At 36.7% G+C, this 26,784-nt stretch overlaps 1 protein-coding gene and 1 long non-coding RNA gene across 2 annotated transcripts in view; one reads left to right on the forward strand and one right to left on the reverse strand.

Moving 5' to 3' along the window:
• LOC117340789 (selenoprotein S-like) overlaps positions 1–26,784 on the reverse strand; it is a 39,057-nt gene that overhangs the window by 2,974 nt on the left and 9,299 nt on the right. The window contains exon 4 of the mRNA XM_033902562.1: positions 26,089–26,172. Coding sequence (XP_033758453.1) covers positions 26,089–26,172 — 84 coding nt within the window. The remainder of the gene's footprint in view (positions 1–26,088; positions 26,173–26,784) is intronic.
• On the forward strand, positions 7,902–15,770 carry LOC117340790. Its single transcript, XR_004535443.1, has 2 exons — positions 7,902–8,142; positions 14,594–15,770. It is a non-coding gene; the product is annotated as an uncharacterized LOC117340790 (long non-coding RNA).

Raw genomic sequence — 26,784 nt, forward strand, 5'->3', positions numbered from 1 at the left:
CCATCATTTGCACAGTGACGAGCTCGCAAATACGAAGCCAAATCAGGTCAAGGATAACTGTCAAACCAAAACTGTTTTCAATATTTACTGCAAATGATGTTATGTTTTATAGATACATGTATGGTAATACGAATGTGTTTAGATGAAATAATGAGAATAGATGAACGAGACTAATGATGGAATTAAAGAAGATGAGAACGGTGATAAATTATTTCATTATTACTACAAGCAAAAGACGGGAAAACTCATTTCGATATACATTTCCTGTCATCAATTATTTTTGGCTTTTTACGTTTACTAATTTCTTTCCGTTTGTTTTTTGTTGTTGTCTTGGCGATATCTTATAATTTATTGTGTTCAGTTCCTATCCAAACTACAGAGTAAAAATTATAATTCAAAATGTAAATCTACATCTTTTTGTGATAGCACACGTTTGAAATTCATTAACGACTTCATTACAATATAGTGTTTACATGGATCAATTAATCATTTCGCTTAATGAAGCCATTGTATTATGAGAGGGGATAATTTGGTTCATAATGCTTCAGAAGGTATTAAACTGTGAAAGAAACTAGTTTGATAGTTGAAAATAATGCATCACAGAATATGCATAATGATGGACATGGATGTAGAAGGGAATGGTAAGCTTGTTGTATACCTCCGAATCTTAGACAACTTTTGAATCATAATGATGGACATGGATGTAGAAGGCAATGGTAAGCTTGTTGTATACCTCCGAATCTTAGGCAACTTTTGAATCATAATGATGGACATGGATGTAGAAGGCAATGGGTAAGCTTGTTGTATACCTCCGAATCTTAGACAACTTTTGAATCGTAAATGTTAAACTATACTGTTAGTAATGCGTATATCTCTATGCAACATAATGATATTTCAAAGGAACTGAAAGAAGTCTTTATTTAACATTTATATGGTAATGCGTATTTATATATTTAAATGATTAATTCAACAGACATTTTATTAATTACAAAGCTAGCTCTCCCTCACGAATTAAATAATTAAGAATGCAGAGATTGATTTCAATCAAATTCAACCATAATGATCTGATAACTGTACAACATTAATTTGGAAGGTAATTTGGAAGGTATTTTCTGTCGTGGTTTCAAGTTATTAATTTTTTTCCAGATAAAACCACTTGTTACAGGTAAGTGTAGAAAGGTCTACTGTTTCGTGGGTCCTTATCAAAAACGGATATGCCTACAAAGAATGAGGGTTTCGTGTTAAACATAATTTAGGGACAACTTCCTATTTGAAATTTAATCTTCTTTCACGTACCCGTAAACCCTTGTCGTCTCTGAAGACGCTAACCATTCCGGAATGCTTTGATTTATTTTCAAAACCCTGCGATGTATTGTCATGTTATAGCGCACAATATATTGGAATAAAACAATAGTTACACTTTTAGCTGTGGTACAAAAAACAATGTTGGTCAAATTTCAAACACACAGAAAACGAACCACCTGCACGTGTATTTTACAGTGAATCTGTGTTTAGAATTTACCACTTGTACCCCCCCCCCACCCCCCCCCCCCCGATCCTAGATAGCTGCTGATTGAAAAATCAGGGACTAAATGTAATCATATATATTTTATTGGATAACATACATATATCAACGGATGTATAATATAAATTAACGGAATCCGATCTAATGTTTAATATCATATAATACAATTAATTGGTTGAAATGAAAATTACATCACAGGCATGGCTAGAGGCGCGCTAATATACAAGTCATCGATAACCTGCATATCCTTGTAAACAGGCAGTCAGTATGTGATTAATAACATCAGTATTAAAGAATATACCCAGGTACATGTAGCAGTATCGCTGGATAAAAAGAAACCCAATCTGGCGGTAAGCGTCAACCCGCTGACAAGCGAGCCGGTGTAATGCACAGCACTTATTCTCATTATAGCTTTTTCATTACCAGGTCTTTAATTATCCGGAAATTGGGCAGAGGACAGGGGACGTAAAACCGGCTTTCGGTTATACTAACTAATCACTTAACTGAGAATAAATCAACTCATGATGACGGCTCTCTAAATTGAATTGTCATCTAAAAACAAGCCCGATTCGTCCACCGTACGGCTAGCTTAAATCTTTCTTCAGATTTGTAAAATGCCGTTCAGATAGTGTTTCCAGTAATGCTCACTGTGGCACGCAATTGTGGTATGGATATTACATAGATATATATATATATATCACCACATATTTTTGTTAAAGAATTAAGTCTGACCAAAAAATGGAGCAAATGTTACCTGTACGGTAACTTAACATTTCCAGTGCTTAATATGACATCGATCAGTATGTAATAAATTACCTCATCGTTGATTTTGTGTGTTCTCTTTATGGAACTCATATATAAGGAATAAATGAAACTCTATCAAGTGATATGAAGATATTTTCGCGGTTGTAGGCCACGGAATCATAATTATCCAGTAACTGATAGCTCTGATAGCTAATTAGTGAACGTGTAACATTTCCATTATATCATGTCACTTTAAAAAAACTATTAGTAATCATGTAACTCTTATTATTTATCCGACAATGTCATTGTAGAAACTAATCAGCAATTGTGTGTCACTCTTAATTTCTTTTTGAAACATTGATGTAATAACATATCTGAGATTGTGTAACTATCTTATCATTTGATCATGTAATTGTTTGAAAAAAAAAGTTAAAATTAATTAATAATTGATAACTCTTTTGTCATATAATTACTGATCAGTGATTGCGTAACTTGTGGACATGTCTTTTCGGAATGATTTATGGTTTTAAATACAATAAGTCCCTAACGTTATTTGTAAAAGGCCAGCAAATAAAGATCTTTTAAGGAGCCCTTTTCCTTCGATAATTCAGGGAGCCACGCTATAGTAGAATTTCACTGTATTATCATGGTTAATTACAATGACACGAGAAACAGACTGTTCTTTTCATAAAATATTCCTTCAATTGCCTGGCGTAATGCTTGGGGACAACAATAACTATTTTAAATAAGACTTCGGTAAAGCAACAAATGAAATATATATTAAACCCAAAACCTTAAAGTGACCAACACTCAGCTAAAAGCAACAGAATGGCCATGTCAAGGAACGGGGGGGATCAGATGTTATTTATGAAGTAAAATCACACGTTTGCACAAAAACAACAAAAAATAAACAAAACAAAAAACTTGAAATGTAACACCCTCTAAGTTCACTATATACAATGTATATGTTTTTTTTTCTCTCGAAAAAGACATTTAAATTGAAATGTGGATTTGACAATTTTGATGAAATACATATATCAAGTCCCATTCCTTTTTAGATATGTGGTTACTATGACAACGTAGATACAATAGGCGGTTACTATGACAGCATACATAGATGAATAAACAGATTCACGTGTAAATTCGAGGCAGATTGATAACACACCAGCAGCTATTCTTGAAGGAATGTTTGGCAGACGGTTATTTTTCATTTTCAATTTTCGTTTTATTCTGACAGATACATAACCGCTATGAGCTCTAACATATGCAACTGCTGCAAAATGAAGTTTGTTCGATGCTAGTTGATATTCCTGCTTTTGCGTTGTCACCAATAATAATGATAATATAATTTTAAGAGTTTAATACACCCCTTACCAACATAGTCATATCAAAGCGGTTCACGAATTGTTATCAAGGGTTACTAGGCTTTTAGCAACCAGCCAATGTCTTTTTAAACTCCCTTGTGAGCATACAGCTTACGACATGTCATGCACTGACCTACTTCAAACACTTTTACAGCTGAGTCAAAAGGTTCTTAATTTAAGGATGTGATAGAACTGGACAGATTTGCATAGCGATGATGCTTAAATGTCAAAGTCACTTGTTTAAAAATTGAAAAAAAGGATGAAATACATGTACATTTAATGCATATCAAGTATTATAAATGGACTCTGCAAAAGTAATGGACGAACAGGCAAACAAACTTTACTCTTCAGAACATTTTCTATTGGAGGCATAATAAACAGGCAGACAGGTGCTCGTTGAGTAGCCAAACAAAATTTCCCAAACATGTCCATTTTGCGCTTTTCCAATACGCTTATATTAAAGTGTGTATCGATGCTGTCATGATGAAAAACCGAGGGAAGAAAAGCTTGATTTGCTTAAGTGTACAAGGAATTGATAACACGGATCCATCAGGTCAGTTGGAATTCCTGATTGGATTATATATACGGCCATGAACCTGGCGAAATTAAGGAAACCTTGAATTTTCACAAATAAGGAATCCTTACAAGGTTCATGATTTACGGTAAAGAACATAGACCGAGGCTCTTTCTATCATACCAATGCCTTCAGTAGCCAAGGTCAGTGTTAAATTATCTATCTCCTAGTAGAGCTTTCCTGACAAATTATATTCTTTTAAGCAAAAAAGGGAAATTACATAAATAAATACATCAATTAAAAAAAGAAACGCGAAACACAATATCTATTCTTGGAATTTTAATGTAAAGATGTTATTCTTAAAGATCATTGTCGTCTGTAATTTATTTGTCTTTAAAACAGAAATAGCTGTTGTTGAGGATGATTCCGATTTCCGATAAAATCTGAAATTAGTTATATCCGAATTATCGCATAATGTAAGCTATAACTCATCTGATAGATATACCTTAATATGCATGGTAGACTGGTCTAGTTAGACAAAAAGAAAATAAGTAACAAGCACACTGAACAATCTGAACACAACCAGCTCGTCACATAAACCATTAATGTGAAATCACACACCAATAATAAGTGTTTTATTACAATATCATATTGTTTTATATGTATCCTCCGTCGAGAAATAGAAGAAAGCATAAAACCCCAGCACGTCAATCAATCAAAGCAGAGTGTTACATGCTCTAATTTGCCAACATTATTGCTCTTTTGCTTAGCAAAATATAAAAGTTGATTATATAAGGACAGGGTAAAGATAAGGTTTACAAAGTTATATCTTTCCCTATGAGGTAAAGCAGATTTCAGTTAACAACACCAGGAATATATACGTAAAATATGACCAAGACTTCACCCTAGGCTCAATAGCTTCCTATCATTCACTGGTACTGTACTAGCTTCTGAACGACATATTTCAACCTTTTATACACTCATGACACTGGGATTTTTATGTTAACCAACAGCTGATTTTAGCATATTTTAACCGTTTTGATTGCAGTCAAATATTATTTAATTAATTTATTTGTAGAATGAAGAAAACGCCCTTATCATCACATATCTGACATGATGATATCATAACTCTGGGTATACTGGATGTATGCATGAACACTTGACTCTAGCGATGCTGAACATAAGCCAAGGTTATCCATTTAAACGAACTTTGTAGTCATGTATCTCGGCACCGCACATTAAAAAAACAAACTTGGTAGTCATCTATCCCGACATCCCTCATTACAAATAGCTAGGGGTGGATGGTGTAAAATGGCACAAATTCCTTGTCCTTCGGTCATTTTCACTGTGGGACATTTGAATCATTGAAGAAAACAGAAACCAATCTGTTCAATTGTATAATTTATTGAACAACATTACCGTTGTTATATTTTTCTGCGGTTTTAAGATTCGACTCGACCAAGCAATATTTTTATCGTACATGGAATTGATAAGCCTGTCTTAATTGGAAAAGGTCGTTTTTCGCAGCTTAATTGCAATGTCATTGATCTCTTTAAATTCTGCTTCTACTATATCCTCTATAACACAAAGTGTCTAAATCAATTAGCCGATATCTAATGTCACTGGTTTAATGATATCAAATTCCATACAATACTGTAAAAAGGTTCTATTTTTCGCTGCCTTCAAGAATGAAATACATTCGCTAAACAAGATATCCCAGAGGGATCTTCGCGCCCACCACTGAATGGTCCCTATCAGTCTAATGAAAGACTGATCTTTTCTCTTTTTCCCCCCTTCTTTCACTTTTCATTCAAATTATTGAATAACGTCATATAACAGTATATAGCAGGAGCAATCTGCAATTGCTAATCCAAGATGGTCATATTTAGGTCTTCCAACCAGACTTGCATGAACAACTGCATACCAAGGGAAATTTCTACATTCAGATTTGAGAAAGACCCATAATTTACATTTAATATTTTAAGAAATTGTTAATGAAGTTTCAAATGTCAAAATCCAAGATGATGCTTGTTGGTTATGTTGTTGTTAGGTTGGTCCTACACAGGGATATCCGCAACTACGGATCAAGGGGAACCTACATATGAAATTTGAAAACTAGTGGTAACAAACTTCAATTGTCAAATCCAAGATGGCCACCTGTCGGCCATGTTGTTTTCCAATCGGTACCAAAATGCAATATGTACCACTAGAGACCCAGGGAATTTCACATGACATTTGAGAAAGATCCCCTAGTACTTTCTAAACAATAGCGACAATAAGAATAGTTTATGGACGGGCGACGGACGCATGGCAATTTGAATAGCCTGCCATCTGATGATGGTGGCTTAAAAATGGATAATAAGATTCCTTTGCCCGGCTTGCCATTTGCCAAACATCTGTTAGAAATATACCCTTCTTTCAAACTACGAGAATGATGGTCGAACTTTCTAGATGACATTTCGTTAATGATTGGTTTGTTGATATCAACAACATGGTTTAACTATACACCAAGATTGGCTGAAATTGGATCTTATACTTTTTGATCACGGATCGAAAAGTAAAAATCTAATTGAAATGTTGACCAGGCCCCCGTCGCCGTCGGAGAAGTAACAACAGTTTCGCTTTGTAACTTTCCGTCGTAGGCGGGAAAAAATCATGAAGCTCAGTACAGCTAGTTAAAGTTGTACTTTCGTTTTCCACATTAAAATGCATACCTGCTGGTTGTTACCCCATTCCTACCAACTCTTTTACTACCATGCCATATCTGGATTATTACCTCACATTTCTAAATTATTTCAGAGTAACGTACATGCATTTAGAAACCTGAACGTGTTTATTCTATTTATTCTATGAGTAGTAGAGTACCTAAAATGTGGTTTACTCATGAGAAGTAAAGAGTATCTAAAACGTGTTTTATTTTATAAGAAGTAATGAGTACCTACAAAATGTTTTATTTTCTGACAAGTACTGAGCACCTAAAAAGTGTTTCATTTTCTGAGAAGTAAATGCGCACCTAAAAAGTGTTTCATTTTCCGAGAAGTAAATAGTACCTTAAAAGTGTTTATTTAGTGAGAAGTAAAGAGTACATAAAAGTGTTTAATTTTATGAAAAGTAAAAGAGTACCTAAAAAGTGTTTTATTTTATGAGAAGTACAGAGTACATAAAAGGTGTTTTTTTATTAGAAATAAAGAGTAAATAAAAAGAGCTTTATTTTATGAGAAGTAAAACGTACCAAACATTTTTTTTTATTTTATGAAAAGTAAAAAAGAATACCTAAAAAGTGTTTCATTTTCTGAGAAGTAAAGAGTACCTACAAAGTGTTTCATTTTCTGAGAAGTAAGGAGCACCTAAAAAGTGTTTCATTTTCTGAGAAGTAAATAGTACCTTAAAAAGTGTTTTATTTTCTGAGAAGTAAAGAGCACCTTAAAAGTGTTTCATTTTTTGAGAAGTAAAGAGTACCTAACAAGTATTTCAGGTATATAAATTCATCTGTAATCTCTTTGAGAACCCTGTGTAATGTGACTAAATCTATACTCGTGTCTCTATACACAAATGTTATGTTCTAGAGTTAATGACTAGAAAATAACCGTGATTACCTACTAAACCACTACATCATTTTGACAGTGTCATTAATGTCGCTGATAGAGATGTTATAATTCCGGCAAGATTAATTACAACTGCAATGGATACAGTACCGCTACTCACTTTGCTCCTACCAAGATCCATCGAACACTGGAGTGAAGGTTATCGAATTACTCCGATCAGCGGCATTTGGGAAGGGTGTTGTACAAGAGAAATGCGTGGGATATTGTTGTCCTTAGCCAATGCACAGCCTTTATATTGTCACGTGATTTTCGGTCATTCTGCTAGGTGCGTCTGACTGAGTTTATGAATAAATTGGTTGACATTCTCGGTGCTGTGAACAAAGGAACTTTCCTGTCGAGGAAGGACAACTACATACGGACTGACTATTAAGAAAAGGCGGCATCAGTCTGGTAAGTGTATCTTCAATTATATTTCCTAACGTAACGTAAAGAAGAACTATGGATAAATATTTAGAGCATTATAGAAGTGGTTTATTCGCTACGAACAAACTTTTCTTCGCTACTGTATTGAACGTAGTATTTACTTTTACACTATATAGAAGTTAAGGAATGAAAACCCGTAAAATCACAACGCTTTGGATATTATTGTTATTATGTGTTCTTTCCGACAATTTAAATACGAACTTCATAACCTCACGAACCAAAATCAAATAACTCACTTTCTTACCACATATACTTCACAATTGTTCAGTAATTGTAACATCTAGTACATTTATAGTTAAAGCAATTATTCAATAAATGTAGCAACTACTCCATGTATAGTTAAAGCAAGTATTCAATACATGTGGTAACTACTCCATTTATAGTTAAACAATCGTTGTATAAATGTAGTATCTACTACATTTTTAGTTAAAGCAATTATTCAATAAATGTAGTATCTTCTCCATTTATAGTAAAAAATAATAATCAAATAAATGTATAGTAATATAGTTAAAACAATTAAGGAAGAATCTAATGCATTTATCGTCAAAGCGATTATTAAACGATGTACGACAAGACTCCGAAAACAAACAATCTTTTCAACTGTTTGGAACCAAGCTGATGTCTAGAACTGCAGTGAGGTTAATATTATGATCCAATTTAATAGTGTATATGATTTAAAACCCTTTATCAAATCATTACCCTTTTTTTCTGGTGACAGCTAGGAAAGTGAGTTTAAAATGGGAGCAGTAAAATATCAGAATATTGAATAATATCATTCTTCACCTAAAATATCATTTATCAAATTAGTTGTGAAATAATCACTTTTAATAACGAATATCATTTACGTCTACAACCAAAATGATTTGATATGGACAAGTCTTTTCCATGTCTTCTTAAATCTTCTCTATGTATATCTTTATTCTGTTCATATATTGCTCTCGTTTAATCAAGTTTTATTTAGAATTTGGGATTTTTGCTATAAGTTTATATCCTTTGTATTATGATGTGCTACAAATGAAGTCTGAGAGAGTCGCGAATTACACACAGGGCTGTTTGGGCGACTTTATGTTAGGCATACTCGACAAAATGAAATTACACTGACGTAGCCTCCGTTTGTTGTTGTTGAAAACTACAATTACAAAAAATAACTTTCTTCTGTAAATGTGCCAATACTTCGCAGTCAACAAACACTTCAGCGGTGATTTAAAGAGGTTTAAAATTAGATAGCTGCTAGAGTAATTCCTGAAAGAAAATTGCGCGCTGGAAAAAGAAAACAGCGAGAGATCTTCGAAAACAATATTACGCGATCTTTATGAGATTTCCAAAATATAGGACAGCAACCATAAAAGCCAATGGTGACAGGATGTCAATATATAATGATAGTTATAGAAAACACCAGCATAAAGAACACATCCTTTAACCTAAAGCATTTATCGTCGACGTTTTTACACGTTGTTTCACATGCTGGCTTTTGCCCTCTGTTCATAAAGCATGTTCTCTTTAATTGCACCTATATCGCTGTTGACGATTGATTATACAAGTCTATAATATAAAGTTAATCATAAGCACATTTATTGCCTATAGCTATCCAGTCTTCAAGACCGGCATCATTCCAAGCATTATATTTAAACAGTTTTTAGTTTTCGTCGGAGAGTGTAAATGCGCACGTTTTGCAGAAGAAACACAAACATTAATCGTATATGCTGTAACGTTATTTATTTGTAAATTAACATTCAAGGTTTGATTCTTACATTTGCAGCGGTGTTTTTTTTTATATGGGAGTCATGTTTTTTCATTTCTTTATCGACACATGTATCAAAAGTAAAGATTAGAATCGAACATATTATCAAAACAATATACACCAAGATGGGCAAGTGAATGAAGAAAATAGTCCAATTTACATGCTGCGCACGTTACAATTGAAGTTCTTCACCTTGCGGCATGAAAGTTAAATAGTAAATCACTCCCCCACAATTTTAATTAAGCACTAGGTGATCCCAAATGTACGTGTCCACACATTGAATGTTAACGGTCCCTATTCATCACGGACCAACTAATGAGAATTTAGGTGAATGAGGATCCGATATTGATTGGTATTATCATTCTACCAGCGATTTCATCGGGTTCTTGTGAAATAAATTATACACTGGACAAGTATTCTGTCTGCTTTTATGGATATCTAATGAATGAAATAATAAAACGAAATTTTGGCAAATTTAAATTGTAATGCAGTAAAGAATTACAAAATACGATTTCAACGCGAAAATTTTTACGATCTGGCTGTTAAAATCGACTGCAATATTATCCTCGGGTATTAATTATTTTTTAATTTGAATTAATTACCTTGATTGATATCAACGAAGGAACACATGACCTTAATCTATTGGCGAATAAAACGCAAACGTAGGTTTCTCTTAGATAACGACTACTCAGTATATACTGTAATACTCTTATATATCACTTACAAGGAAAGAAAAAGTTACACAAAATATATTAATTGCATAGGTATAAACAATTATGTATGTTCTAGTTATCACGAATAAAAATATCTGTAATACTGCTAAATGCGTATGCATACATATCTGATAAGAAAATCGCATAACAACATTGAAATATGTAAATCAAAATATCACGAGGTGACCATTAACCGGGTAAACAGTAAAGATGCTAGGCCAAGAAAAATATAGTATTGCGTCTTAATCGACAATAAAATCCAGGTAAATAGTGAGAACAATAATAATTTGGAGTTTTAATTACTGCAATATAGCCGCATCGGAGCGTTCACAAACTAATACCCGTGGTTATACGGCATTTATCAACCAGTCAATATCTTTTTTCAACTCCCTAGAAAGCATACTTCCGGAGCTACCATTTCGGCATTAACAAGTTTCACACGACATTTCTTGCACTGCCATACAACGTTCTCATTTGTAGCCACGTGTAATGGAACACAATTGAGTAAAGTTTCTTATCCAAGGATATTACACAGCGCGCGTGCCAAGATTCGAACTAAAAATTCTTCGGTCACATAGCCGTGCTTCCTACCACTAGACAACCGTGCCTCCGTATATTGTAAACGAAACAAAGAGAATAAGTCACTATTATAACGTCGGTTACAGGTAAAAGTACAATGTCGTCCATATACTACCACATATATTTGTAAAACAATCAATCTAAATATATTTCGGGTCTGAACTGTCAATTGATATATTGAACAACATATATAGCTAAAACATTCAGTTTTCAACACATTATACTGTATCAAAACAATTACGAATTAGATAGCAGAATATACATTATTTTCACCGTAAACGTTTATTAATTAATTAAAACGAACATTCTTAATTGACAGAATGGCGTCCGCGTACGATAATAAAAACAAAGACGAAAAACTGAAATAACAACTACGGTCATGTCTCCGCAAAATACATCACCCTGCTCCCTAACTTCATTGATCTGATGTCCCGAAATTGGTACAGGTTACAAACACCTAATTTAACACCAATGTAGAACCGCAGTGTAGACTATGCTCTCACGGCTGTAACATAGTTAGCGATAATGAAACAGCTGAAATATTTTCGGGAGATGACAAGTTCATATTTTAACTGCAGAATTGTATTGGCTTTTACACGCAAGTGACTTTCATCAAACGAAGTAAAGCTGTTTACTCTCAACAAAACTCCGCCAGGATTACCTTTAATAAAGTATAATGTCTACTGTCAGTTTTTTCTACATAATTCTCCTTTTAAAATCTTTTTTTTTTTTACTAAAACAAAACAACTTCATTATACAATGTATATATGCATGTATATATGTTTCAAATAAAGCCTTAATACGCCATTTCGATTCCAACGCAGTATCTATTGATGGACTATTATTAATTGAGATATAACAAAAACGATACGGTAGTTTCTCTTTAAAACTTAAAATTAACCAAAATGTTATCAATTGAGCAAATATTCTCTTCTTTTACAATTTAAAGAAAATTTTAAAAACCATCAATATTGGGTGATTTTGATTTTAAAAGCTACCCAGGGACAGGATGCGCACAACTATACATTAATAAATGAACTAGACTACTGTCAGTAAGGTGAGTTAATCTAAATTTAAAACCAATATTTTTACATTTGAGCGTAATAGCAATCTGAAAAATCTGTTTGACCTCACTTTTAGAGTTGTCAGTGACAAAAGCGACAAACCTTGTTTCATAAACTCATTATTACTACTACATTTTTTCCCCTGAAATGTCCAGACACACGGGAGGACTTTCTTTGTCCGGCTAAACGAAGTTTCTTTTATTCCAGATCGACAAAGTCCCACTTTAGTCTAGATACACGAAGTTCCTCTTTGGCCATATGCACGATAGGATCCTTTTAACCATATAAGGGGCCGCGGTGGCCGAGTGGTTAAGGTGTCCCGACACTTTATCACTAGCGCTCTACCTCTGGGTTGCGAGTTCGAAACCTACGTGGGGCAGTTGCTCTCTTTGTCCAATAATGATGCAGGAAGTTCCTCTTTGTACAGATACACAAAGTTCCTCTTTGTCCAGACGAACTTTGCTCAGATACACGAAATTGCTCTTTGCCAAAATACACGAAGCTATTCTTTGTCCAGATACACGAAATTGCTCTTTGTCCAGAAACTCGAAATTGTTCTTTGTCCAGATACATAAAGCTCCTCTTTGTCCACATAAACAAGGTTCATGTAATCTTATCTATACACTAGGAGAACGTGCATTGGAAGCTGGTGTGGTGTAAGGTAACACACTTTAAGCAATTACAACATCACATTTGTCAGAACAAAATTAAATAGTTTTATAATCTTGTTTTCGATGAGCTCTTGATAACTTCAAATATTAATTAACTTGTTTGTCTAAACATCTTTATTTTCAAACCATCTAAATAAAGGACATCATATTGGATATTTAGGCCTGAATTTTACAGCCAAAATCGTTAGTTATGGTACTATTCTAGTTGATGAATGTACATATTTCCGTGGAAAGCACAATTGCGCGCTAAACTATCCTTATGCTATTTGCTACTTCTGTATACCTTTTCTATAGCAAATAATATGTTTTTAGTTTTAAGTTTTGGAAAAAAAAAATACAAAAAAAAACCCAAAAAAAACCCAAACAAACAAACAAACAAAAACAACAAAAAGTTACAAAAAAAACCCCGGACTTATTGTGATATTGATCATCATATATTCTTCAGTATTTCTATTTCTATTAGTAAGGTTAATTAATGCATTCGCTTTTTAGATAGATGTTTCGCTTTAATAGCATTATTATGTTTCGCTTTAATATCATTATTAAAGTTATTAAAGTTACAATTTCCACAGTATATACATGTATGTTTATAAGATGAATGGTAATCTCCACGTTGATTGAAACGCGAATCTCTACGAATAATGTCAAAATCTAAAGAATAATCAATCATCCATTTAACTGTGCAGCATTGATAAAACTCAAATGCAAAATAACAGGATCCTATCACTATGACTCTAAAACGTCCTAATTTGGGACAGACATATGAAAGTTAACACTCCCGATTCCTCAATGATATATCGGAGTTAGTCACCCAATATGATGTCATAAAAGTGGGGGTCTCATACGTGTCTTCTCTAAATGTAACCGTTTATCTACGTGTATAGCTTCTCTACCTCGGCTTCATTATCAAATGATTATCAATATGAACTATGTAATGATGTTGTTTGTATTAATAACCCTATGATATCCCGTGGTAGGGGCCGCGGTGGCCGAGTGGTTAAGGTGTCCCGACACTTTATCACTAACCCTCCACTAGCTCTGGGCTACGAGTTCGAAACCTTCGTGGGGCAGCTGCCAGGTACTGATCGTAGGCCGGTGGTTTTTCTCCGGGTATTCCGGCTTTCCTCTACTTCCAAAGCCAGGCATGTCCTTAAATGACCCTGGCTGTTAATAGGACGTTAAACAAAAACAAGCCAAAGTATAGCTTCTCTACCGTGGCTCCATTATCAAATGATTATCAATATAAACTATGTTATAATGTTGTTTGTATTAATAGCCCTATGATATTGCGTGGTAACATGTGACTTTGCATCTGTGCCTAAGTTTCATGACTAAGAGCCATTACAATGACCAAATAAACTGCTTGCTCGAATGATAAAAGCTAAAAAACTGGTATCGTTAGATATATAATGATGTAATGATATTAGTGTGTTAAACAAACATAAAGGTAATTATGAATAAATTTCTACGTCCCATACCATGTTTCATTGTTGTCAAATACCCTTTGTTGTGATCGATAACTATCTGTTTCAATTGTTTTAATGCCTCTAAAACAATTGTTAAGAATCCTTACAATGATTCTCTACGTGAACTTCACATATTCCAATCATAAACAAATATTACATGCAATGTCATTTTATTTTCTTTCAGACAAAATGAACTCCCAGAACCTTCTACAGTGTGTCGTAATGTTTCTGTCAGCAGTGACGATATCTCTAGCACTTAAAGAAACCATGGCAACGAACGATGACGTCGAAACACCCTTTTCAGCAGACAATATCGGATACATTGTTGGTAAACTACAGCGGCGCAGTGGACTTTCGCTTTTAGCTCCTCCAAGTGTATATGGATCAAAATTCGCCCCCTACGTACAAAACCCTCCCGACAAACGCGCCCGGTATCTCATCTGGATGCCCGCACAAGGTTATGTGTCAGTGCCCCAAGAAGATATCAGTAATGTAGCAGGGAGCTCAGCATCGTCAAAACTTTTCCGGTATGGCTAGAGAATGATTTGGTTAATAATCATCTCTAATCAGAGTGCTAAGAAATCATGACAACTGTGAAAGCTGTTTATATTCATGACTAACATTGAAGAATGTTCAAATTGGGGACATATTTGGTTCATTTTTCTGTGATCCTGAAATCTACCAAAATCTTTCATTTCGGAAGATAAAACGAAAGTTGTTGCATTCAATAACATGTCATAACAGAATCAAAACTCTTTTATTCTTTTGTTGTAGACCTATCATGCATTTTACATGTCACGATCAAAATGCAATTTAAATTTCTTGTCCAAAATAAAAATCAATACTGACTATGACTTATGTGAAAATACATTTCATAGCGAGTCTGGGTCATACATATTCATATAGCCTTTCTCCTCCTGACTTTGGAGGGACAATGCATTAATTCCTGTTCATTGTGATATCGACAGACACAACTATTTACGGTAAACGTAGCATTGTTACCGGCAACAGTCTAACAAAATATACACATTAAATACATAAAAATCTATTGAAGCAATAGAATTTGTATCCATATGTAGAAGATAATCAGTGCTAACGTTATTGATGAGGACAGGCGAAGGCTTTATAAAAAGACCATAAATCACACTAAATTTGATTTTGAATGTGTACACTACCGGAAGATAAATGGAAATATAATTACGATTGTGATGGAGATATTCCTTGTGGAGAATTAGGAAAATACGTCTGTCAATAAACATTTATGTGTGATTATTTGGAAAATCTAAATAGAAACATAATTCATAAATATTGTAAATGGTTGCAAATCAAATGAAAAGGAAATAAAGTTGTTATTTTCAATTTTTCAGAAATTCCTTCGTTTTATTTCATTGTATCTGAAATTGTTGGATTATCATTATTGATTAAATTGCATGCCAAGGTGATAATATTTTCTACCGAAATAATTTTTGTACACTTCCAATATCCAATATAATGTCGTAAATACCGAATATAATCAATATGTTATACTGACACAGAAGTCGTTAATTTGAAATTATCAACTATTATTTCACACAGATACTCCCGATTTTCTTTACTAAAATAACAAAATAACTTTCCAATTCCTAATTGGAGGAGCAAATCCCATTTATGCATGTCAATTAAAAGTCAATCGACATTTTATTCCATGAACTTCAAAAATCTGTATGATAACTATAATCACTTATATGATACCTATAATCACTCATATGATAACTAAAATCGCCTGTATGACACCTATATCACCTGTATGGTACCTATATCACCTGTATGATACCTATATCACCTGTATGATATATTTATCACCTGCACGATACACAGTATGATATATTACGGGGAAACAGTCTAATTCAATAACAGTACGACTAGTGTTTACCGACACACAGCATAACATACAAGTCGTCGAAAACAGAGTACACACCACACCAGAGGCTTTACTCTCACCAAATCAATCAATGTTAACAGGTTATAGAAACAAATGTGAAGAATATCAATACTTCAAAAGAACTTCGGGGAAATTTTGTCAAATCATTTTCATTTTTCAATTTGATTAATTACTTTAAGAGTCTGTGTATTTCCTCCTTGATAGTCAATTCATATTACTCAAAAGGAAATCGAGGAAATAAACAATCATTTTGAAAATTCCTAAAGATGCCAACACTCACCAATACTTATACTAGGGTACTTGTTTGTATATTACTCAGTTGAGTAAGTAATGAGAAGATGATACAATTAAGCAGTAAATGCTGACAAATCTTACAACCAAACAGTCAAAAAAAGAAGAACAAAATGTTCTAATGTACATCTACCACAGACCAATAATTCAGATATTAAGAAATATAACAGTGTCAACAGGCAAGAGGCCCAAGGGGCCTGAATAGCTCCACAATTAGTATTCCCCGATGACGTAGTTGAGGAAGGGATATTCACCTTTTATCTAGCGACTTCACTTTAAAACGTATTTGGATCAAACTTGCCATGTCACGTGGACGCGGTAATAACAAATATGACCATGAAATGCTTGGAATGTTTGTGACAACCGTGTTTTCACTATGACTGTTCTAATTTCAGAATGTTTGATATACAAGATTTCAGAATGTGAGGTGAAGTTGCATACACTTCACCCATTCTCGTTTTCAGTTGGGAAATGTGTTCTCTGTCTTTTACCATCGTAAGGCTCACACACATCAATATCAATATCTTTATCCTGTAAATGTTACATCGTGGCTAAAATAGTGTCACATCATTTGAATCATAACAATTCAAATAATGCCATCAATTTGTCGAATGTTCCACGTACATGGCAAAGCATTAACGTGCTTTGAAATTGTTGACCTTTGGTTAAGAAATCTGCGAAATTCTACCCTTCTATAACAAGAGCTGTTGGAGAACAGCATAGCTCGTCTCGCAAATGTTTGTCAATAAATAATTAAAATATATTAATTGGACTGGTTTCGCAAATTGCATTAATAATATTTATATTGTTTACTTGATCAGATTATGCTTTGTGAACTCATGCAATTTTCAAAACCATACGAATTTATATATATATAAATTATTTATTGACAAACCTTCGGGAGACAAGCTTTGCTGTTGTAGATTAAATGAATATATTAAATACAAATGTAATTGCTTTTGGACATATTTCTTCAATTTTTTTACAAAATATTATCCTGATGAGAGTTGTCTCCCTTGAAAAATGTGGATCGGTATAAATTGTCTATTGTGAGCATTTTCACATTGTTTTATTTTCAGTTTCACCCCAAGAAGGGCTAGTGTAACTCCATAGGGACTCTTTTACCAAATATCAGCACCCTAGTACAATTACAAAGTGATGTATTAAAACCTCTTTACACTTGCACCAAAAACTTAACGCAGAAATATTCTAAGTCCAAAAATTTGAAAATTATGTTTTTTTTCCAAAACATTTTTTTAGTTTAACTCCGGCAGGGGATAGTTTAACCCAAGAGGGAGTCTTTTACCAACTATCAGCACCCTAGTACAATTATAAAGTGATGTATTAATACCTTTCAACACTTGCACCAAAAACTTAACGCAGAAATATTCTAAGTCCAAACATTTGAAAATTCTGTTTTTTCCCAAAAAAATCTTTTAGTTTAACTCCGGCAGGGGATAGTTTAACCCAAGAGGGAGTCTATTACCAATTATCAGCAGCCTAGTACAATTATAAAGTGGTGTATTAATACCTTTCAACACTTGCACCAAAAACTTAACGCAGAAATATACTAAGTCCAAAAATTTGAAAATTCTGGTTTTTTCCCCAAAAAATCTTTTAGTTTAACTCTGACAGGGGATAGTCTAACCCCAGAGGGACTCTATTGCAAATTATCAGCACCCTAGTACAATTATGAAGTGGTGTATTAATACCTTTCAACACTTGCACCAAAAACTTAACGCAAACATTTTCTAAGTCCAAAAATTTTCAAAAATCTGTTTTTTTTCCAAAAAATCTTTTAGTTTAACTCCGGCAGGGGATAGTTTGACCCCCACAGGGACCATATTACCGTAAATTACTATGCCTTTCAACACTTGCACCAAAAATTTAACATTTGGAAAACCAACGCCGACGCCGACGCCGGAGTGACGACATAAGCTCTCACTCTTCTTCGAAGAAACGAGCTAAAAAGTGGTATTCCAGTCATTGAGATAAACGCGCTGGCTCCATCTTCTACGCGTAATGGTACATCAGTCTGTTGTAGGTAGAATATAACTACTGGGATATGTGTTAATGAATATGGCTTTAACTGGTCTTTATCACATTTATCAAAACACTAGATAAATATGTCAATCATACAAGACCCAAGACTACTGTATGAATGTACCTGAGTAATTCAAAGCGGTGTTTTGGCTGTTAGACTCAATCACAAATTTAATATTGCACCGAAAACCATAAGCTCCAGACGTTGTTGCAATCTTAGGTTACTTCCTAACTTTTACCAAAAATAATCAAACAAAACAAGCACATTGCTGTTTTTAGTAAATTATGTACCAACTAGGGCCAGTTTTCTGCTAAATTCACTTAACTTGAATATTAGTTTTGAAGTAATATCCTAAATGAGATCACCATATCACCAAGCTGTCTACAGTAGGTAATATGCCCATAAGTTTGTAGTTCCTAAACACAATTCGTATACACTGTTATTTTTTTGCATGAAAATGGTAAAGCCCTTTATCGGGCAGTTATCATGTCTTCACCCATACAAGTCACAACTTCATACGTAACTGTTTTTAGACAAATCAAAGCCAAAGAAAAAAGAACTAATAGATTCACTTTAGAATTATTATATCTAGATCAGATATGACAACTCAAATACCATCTCTAACAAAATACTGTATACTTGGTTATTTTCGCCCCAGGTTATTTTCGTCCTTGAGCAACACAAAACATATTCGCTCCGTTTTAAATTCGCCCCAAATGATTTTCAAGAAATATCCTTTATCGAAAAATTCTGTTCGGAATTCTCAATACAGTTACAATCGGACCACTCGGGACTTATCGAGTTCCCCTATTGTCTTACCGGCATGAGATGTGAAATGTAATCAGGTGTGAGACAAAGAACGTTTACCTGTGCTCAGATTTTTTTTAGTCACTGCTGATTAAAGTAGTATCGGGTATGCATGGGTAATTTTAAGCAAACATGATCAATTGTAAGTTCGCCGCACCGTGACTGATGACTGACCAGTGATTTATCTTGTTCACTTGTACATGAGCGACGATGAACTCAGAAAATTAGTCTTTTCCGTGGCAGGAATTTGATGCCACTCTGTATTTCATTTTTGTCATGACCGGACTACATAATTTAAAACAAAATGACTGAATTTTTAAAATAACTTAGTATTTATCGCTTTTTTAATTTAGTACGTGATTATTTGTAATCTGACTACACTTAGCCCTTGTACCATGGTTTATAAATCCTTCAATTCAGCTTGAAATTTTCGCCTTCATTTTAAATTTGCCCTATCGTCAAAGGGCGAAAATTAAACGGGGGTGAAAATTACCAGGTATACAGTACTGTAAATGTGGTTATTTTCGCGGGTGGCTAATTTCACGATTTCGATACATAAACTATACGTGGGGGTAATTTTCGTGATCGACCCACCTTCGTTTGAAGTTCGGGTATACTCAAATTAATATCAACCTAATACACGTGTGGGGAAATTTTCGCCATCAAAAAGGATCCGCATAATAAGCGTAAATTTCTCCATTGTTTAAATTTCCACGTTTACAGTATATTAATATATTTATTGTTCAACAGGCCTGATGACAGTGAAAAAAAAACTCTTAATCAATTAATCAATGTATGTTCATTTTGATATACATTGTAGATGTATTTTTACAATCACTTTAAATTAACATACTAGAGTTACAACCCACTGTGAATTAAACCCAAGAACTCTGGGTTACATATGATAATGATTTATCAATTAGATTAGCTAAATAACATGTAACACCTAGAATCATGCCACGGTGACACACTCGAGGTGCTAGCGGGAGAAAATAGGAAGAATATATTGTCCTGTCATGGTGACGCTAGGATGCAGCTAGTATCAAAATTAACACCTTAGCTGAGTCGTTATGAAGAAACAAGTATCTTACGAGGTTGACATATTAGCTAGCAGAGTTGGTAGGAAACAGCTAGTATCTTGCCAGGGTGACATATTACTTAGACGAGTTTGTAGAAAACAGCAAGAATCTTACAACGGTGACATATTACTTAGCCCAGTTGATAGGAAACAGCTAGTATCTAACCCGCGTGACATATTATTTGGCCGAGTTGTTAGGAAACAGCTAGTATCTTACCAGGTGACATTTTACTTAGCCAAGTTGGTAGGAAGAAAGAAGTATCTTACGAGGGTGACACATTACTTGGACGAGTTGTTAGGACACAACTAGTATCTTACCAGGTGACATTTTACTTAGCCAAGTTGGTAGGAAGAAAGAAGTATCTTACGAGGGTGACACATTACTTGGACGAGTTGTTAGGACACAACTAGTATCTTACCAGGTGACATTTTACTTAGCCAAGTTGGTAGGAAGAAAGAAGTATCTTACGAGGGTGACACATTACTTGGACGAGTTGTTAGGACACAACTAGTATCTTACCAGGTGACATTTTACTTAGCCAAGTTGGTAGGAAGAAAGAAGTATCTTACGAGGGTGACACATTACTTGGACGAGTTGTTAGGACACAACTAGTATCTCACCAGGTTGACATATTACTCATGATCAGACAAGTTGGTAGGAAACAGCTAGTATCTAACCAGCGTGACATACGCCATAGCCAGGTTGGTGAGAAAGCAGCTAGTATCATACAAAAGGGACACACACCCGATCTGAATTTGATGGAAGCAGCTATAGTTTCTTACAAGGGTGACATACTCTCCAGCCAAGTCAGAAGAGAGCAGCTCGTCTCTTTCCAGGGTGGCACACACCCTGTCTGAGTTGATAGGAAGCATCTTTATTCCTTCCAGGGTGACATTCAAGCCAAGCCGGTTGGAAGAACCTAGTAACTTACCAGGTTGACAAACTCCCTAGCCGAGTGATTAGGAAGAATTGGAATGTGCTCAGAGTGGAATACAACTTAAAGAGCCGGTTTGAAGAACCTAGTACCAGGTTTATATACTCCATAACCGAGTCACTATATGAAGGGTCAAAAATACATGTTGCCTAGAGGTCAGGGTGACACACATGTTACCTAGAGAACGGGGTGACATGTACATGTTACCTAGAGGTCGGGGTGACATACACGTTACCTAGAGGTCGGGGTGACATACACGTTACCTAGAGGTCGGGGTGACATACACGTTACCTAGAGGTCGGGGTGACGTACACGTTACCTAGAGGTCGGGGTGACATACACGTTACCTAGAGGTCGGGGTGACATACATGTTACCTAGAGGTCGTGGTGACATACATGTTACCTAGAGGTCGTGGTGACAATTTACATACATGTTACCTAGAGGTCAGGGTGACACACATGTTACCTAGAGAACGGGGTGACGTACATGTTACCTAGAGGTCGGGGTGACATACACGTTACCTAGAGGTCGGGGTGACATACACGTTACCTAGAGGTCGGGGTGACATACACGTTACCTAGAGGTCGGGGTGACGTACACGTTACCTAGAGGTCGGGGTGACATACACGTTACCTAGAGGTCGGGGTGACATACATGTTACCTAGAGGTCGTGGTGACATACATGTTACCTAGAGGTCGTAGTGACAATTTACATACATGTTACCTAGAGGTCAGGGTGACACACATGTTACCTAGAGAACGGGGTGACGTACATGTTACCTAGAGGTCGGGGTGACATACACGTTACCTAGAGGTCGGGGTGACATACACGTTACCTAGAGGTCGGGGTGACATACACGTTACCTAGAGGTCGGGGTGACGTACACGTTACCTAGAGGTCGGGGTGACATACACGTTACCTAGAGGTCGGGGTGACATACATGTTACCTAGAGGTCGTGGTGACATACATGTTACCTAGAGGTCGTGGTGACAATTTACATACATGTTACCTAGAGGTCGGGGTGACATACATGTTACCTAGAGGTCGGGGTGACATACGGGTTACCTAGAGGTCATGTTACATACACGTTACCTAGAGGTCAGGGTGACATACACGTTACCTAGAGGTCGGGGTGACATACACGTTACCTAGAGGTCGGGGTGACATACATGTTACTTAGAGGTCGGGGTGACATACATGTAACCTAGAGGTCGGGGTGACATGCATGTTACCTAGAGGTCAAAGTGACATACATGTTACCTAGAGGTCGGGGTGACATACATGTTACCTAGAGGTCGGGGTGACATACACGTTACCAAGAGGTCAAAGTGACATACATGTAACCTAGAGGTCGGGGTGACATACACGTTACCTAGAGGTCAAAGTGACATACATGTTACCTAGAGGTCAAAGTGACATACATGTAACCTAGAGGTCGGGGTGACATACATGGTACCTAGAGGTCGGGGTGACATACATGTTACCTAGAGGTCAGATGTCAGGGTGACATACACGTTACCTAGAGGTCAGATGTCAGGGTGACATACATGTTACCTAGAGGTCATGTTACATACATGTTACCTAGAGGTCATGTTACATACATGTTACCTAGAGGTCGGGGTGACATACACGTTACCTAGAGGTCGGGGTGACATACACGTTACCTAGAGGTCGGGTTGACCTAAATGTTACCTAGAGGTCGGGGTGACATACATGTTACCTAGAGGTCGGGGTGACATACATGTTACCTAGAGGTCGGGGTGACATACACATAACCTAGAGGTCGGGGTGATATACGTGTTACCTAGAGGTCGGGGTGACATATACGTTACCTAGAGGTCGGGCTGACATACATGTTACGTAGAGGTCAGGGTGACATACATGTAACCTAGAGGTCGGAATGACATACATGTTACCTAGAGGTCGGGATGACATACATGTTACCTAGAGGTCGGGGTGACATACACGTTACCTAGAGGTCGGGGTGACCTAAATGTTACCTAGAGGTCGGGGTGACATACACGTTACCTAGAGGTTGGGGTGACATACATGTTACCTAGAGGTCGGGGTGACATACATGTTACCTAGAGGTCGGGGTGACATACACGTTACCTAGAGGTCATGTTACATACATGTTACCTAGAGGTCGGGGTGACGTACACGTTACCTAGAGGTCATGTGACATACATGTTACCTAGAGGTCATGTTACATACATGTTACCTAGAGGTCGGGGTGACGTACATGTTACCTAGAGGTCGGGGTGACATACATGTTACCTAGAGGTCGGGGTGACATACATGTTACCTAGAGGTCAGGGTGACACACACGTTACCTAGAGGTCATGTTACATACATGTTACCTAGAGGTCGGGGTGACATACACGTTACCTAGAGGTCGGGGTGACATACATGTTACCTAGAGGTCGGGGTGACATACACGTTACCTAGAGGTCGGGGTGACCTAAATGTTACCTAGAGGTCATGTTACATACATGTTACCTAGAGGTCGGGGTGACGTACACGTTACCTAGAGGTTGGGGTGACATACACGTTACCTAGAGGTCGGGGTGATATACACGTTACCTAGAGGTCGGGGTAACATACACGTTACCTAGAGGTCGGGGTGACCTAAATGTTACCTAGAGGTCGGGGTGACATACATGTTACCTAGAGGTCGGGGTGACATACATGTTACCTAGAGGTCGGGGTGACATACATGTTACCTAGAGGTCGGGGTGACATACACATAACCTAGAGGTCGGGGTGATATACGTGTTACCTAGAGGTCGGGGTGACATATACGTTACCTAGAGGTCGGGGTGACATACATGTTACCTAGAGGTCAGGGTGACATACATGTTACATAGAGGTCAGTGTGATATACATGTTACCTAGAGGTCGAGGTGACATACGTGTTACCTAGAGGTCGGGGTGACGTACTTGTTACCTAGAGGTCGGGAAGACATACGTGTTACCTAGAGGTCGGGGTGACATACGTGTCACCTAGAGGTCGGGGTGATATACATGTTACCTAGAGGTCGGGGTGACATACATGTTACCTAGAGGTCGGGGTGACATACACGTTACCTAGAGGTCGGGGTGACAAACATGTTACCTAGAGGTCCGGGTGACATACATGTTACCTAGAGGTCGGGGTGACATACATGTTACCTAGAGGTCGGGGTGACATACACATAACCTAGAGGTCGGGGTGACATAAACGTTACCTACAGGTCGGGGTGACGTACACGTTACCTAGAGGTCGGGGTGACATACATGTTACCTAGAGGTCGGGGTGCATACACGTTACCTAGAGGTCGGGGTGACATACATGTTACCTAGAGGTCATGTTACATACATGTGACCTAGAGGTCGGGGTGACATACATGTTACCTAGAGGTCATGTTACATACATGTTACCTAGATGTCAAGGTGACATACATGTTACCTAGAGGTCGGGGTGACATACATGTTACCTAGGGGTCGGGGTGACATAAATGTTACCTAGAGGTCATGTGACATACATGTTACCTAGAGGTCGGGGTGACACACATGTTACCTAGAGGTCGGGGTGACATACAGGTTACCTAGAGGTCGGGGTGACATACATGTTACCTAGAGGTCGGGGTGACATACACATAACCTAGAGGTCGGGGTGACATACGTGTTACCTAGAGGTCAGGGTGACATACACGTTACCTAGAGGTCGGGGTGACATAAATGTTACCTAGAGGTCATGTGACATACATGTTACCTAGAGGTCGGGGTGACATACATGTTACCTAGAGGTCGGGGTGACACACATGTTACCTAGAGGTCGGGGTGACATACAGGTTACCTAGAGGTCGGGGTGACATACATGTTACCTAGAGGTCGGGGTGACATACATGTTACCTAGAGGTCGGGGTGACATACATGTTACCTAGAGGTCGGGGTGACATACGTGTTACCTAGAGGTCGGGGTGACATACATGCTACCTAGAGGTCGGGGTGACATACATGTTACCTAGGGGTCGGGGTGACATACACATAACCTAGAGGTCGGGGTGATATACGTGTTACCTAGAGGTCAGGGTGACATACACGTTACCTAGAGGTCGGGTGACATACATGCTACCTAGAGGTCGGGGTGACATACATGTTACCTAGAGGTCGGGGTGACATACACGTTACCTAGAGGTTGGGGTGACATACACGTTACCTAGAGGTCAGGGTGACATACACGTTACCTAGAGGTCGGGTGACATACATGTTACCTAGAGGTCGGGGAGACATACACGTTATATAGAGGTCGGGGTGACATACATGTTACCTAGAGGCCGGGGTGATATACGTGTTACCTAGAGGTCGGGGTGACATACGTGTTACCTAGAGGTCGGGATGACATACATGTTACCTAGAGGTCGGGGTGACATACACGTTACCTAGAGGTCGTGGTGACATACATGTTACCTAGAGGTCATGTTACATACATGTTACCTAGAGGTCGTGGTGACATACATACAAAAATGTATTACCTAGAGGAATGTTCTAATTGTTATAAAAGTTAGTTGAACCATCTGAAAAATCAACACTTTTATCACATCAACACAGTACTTACAGGTTTGATCTTGGAGCGATATGCTTTTCCTTGTTGAAGGTTTTCCCATTCTTCAATTTTTGTTTGTCTTTTTTCTTCTTCTTTCTGTAAAATCATACCAAGAAGCCACATTCTATATCAGGGCAATGTATGTATCCATGTTTTTTTTCATGTTGTAGACTGACTGTTAAACTTGCCTCCAACCCTTTCTTTAGAACCTTTAGATTTTACAAAGCATGTTTTTTTTCCATTATGTCAGGTTTAAGAGAGAAGCATTAGTATTACAATAAACTATTCAAAAAGGAGATTTCCCCTATCAAGGTGCTAAGGGATCAAGGGCTGTCAAAGACTGTACTATTAACTTAATGGTCCAGGGAAATCAAGAAACATTAATTGATATAGGGGAACTCTTACCCAGTAGTTGTGTTAACGAGTATAGGGTTTTTAATTTCTATAATGAATTTAACAAAATCCTGATTTTGTTATGGGGTGTAATTTCAAATGATTTCAGTCCAATCCTAATTTTGTTATGGGGTAAAATTACAAATAATTTCAGCAAAATCCAAATTTTGTTATGTGGTAAAATTACAAATGATTTCAGTCCAATCATAATTTTGTTATGAGGTAAAATTGCAAATAATTTCTGTCCAATCCTGAAATTGTTATGAGGTAAAATTACAAATAATTTCAGCAAAATCCTAATTCTGTTATGGGGTA

This window comes from Pecten maximus, chromosome 13 (genome assembly GCF_902652985.1).
Source record: "Pecten maximus chromosome 13, xPecMax1.1, whole genome shotgun sequence".
Lineage (NCBI taxonomy): Eukaryota > Metazoa > Mollusca > Bivalvia > Pectinida > Pectinidae > Pecten > Pecten maximus.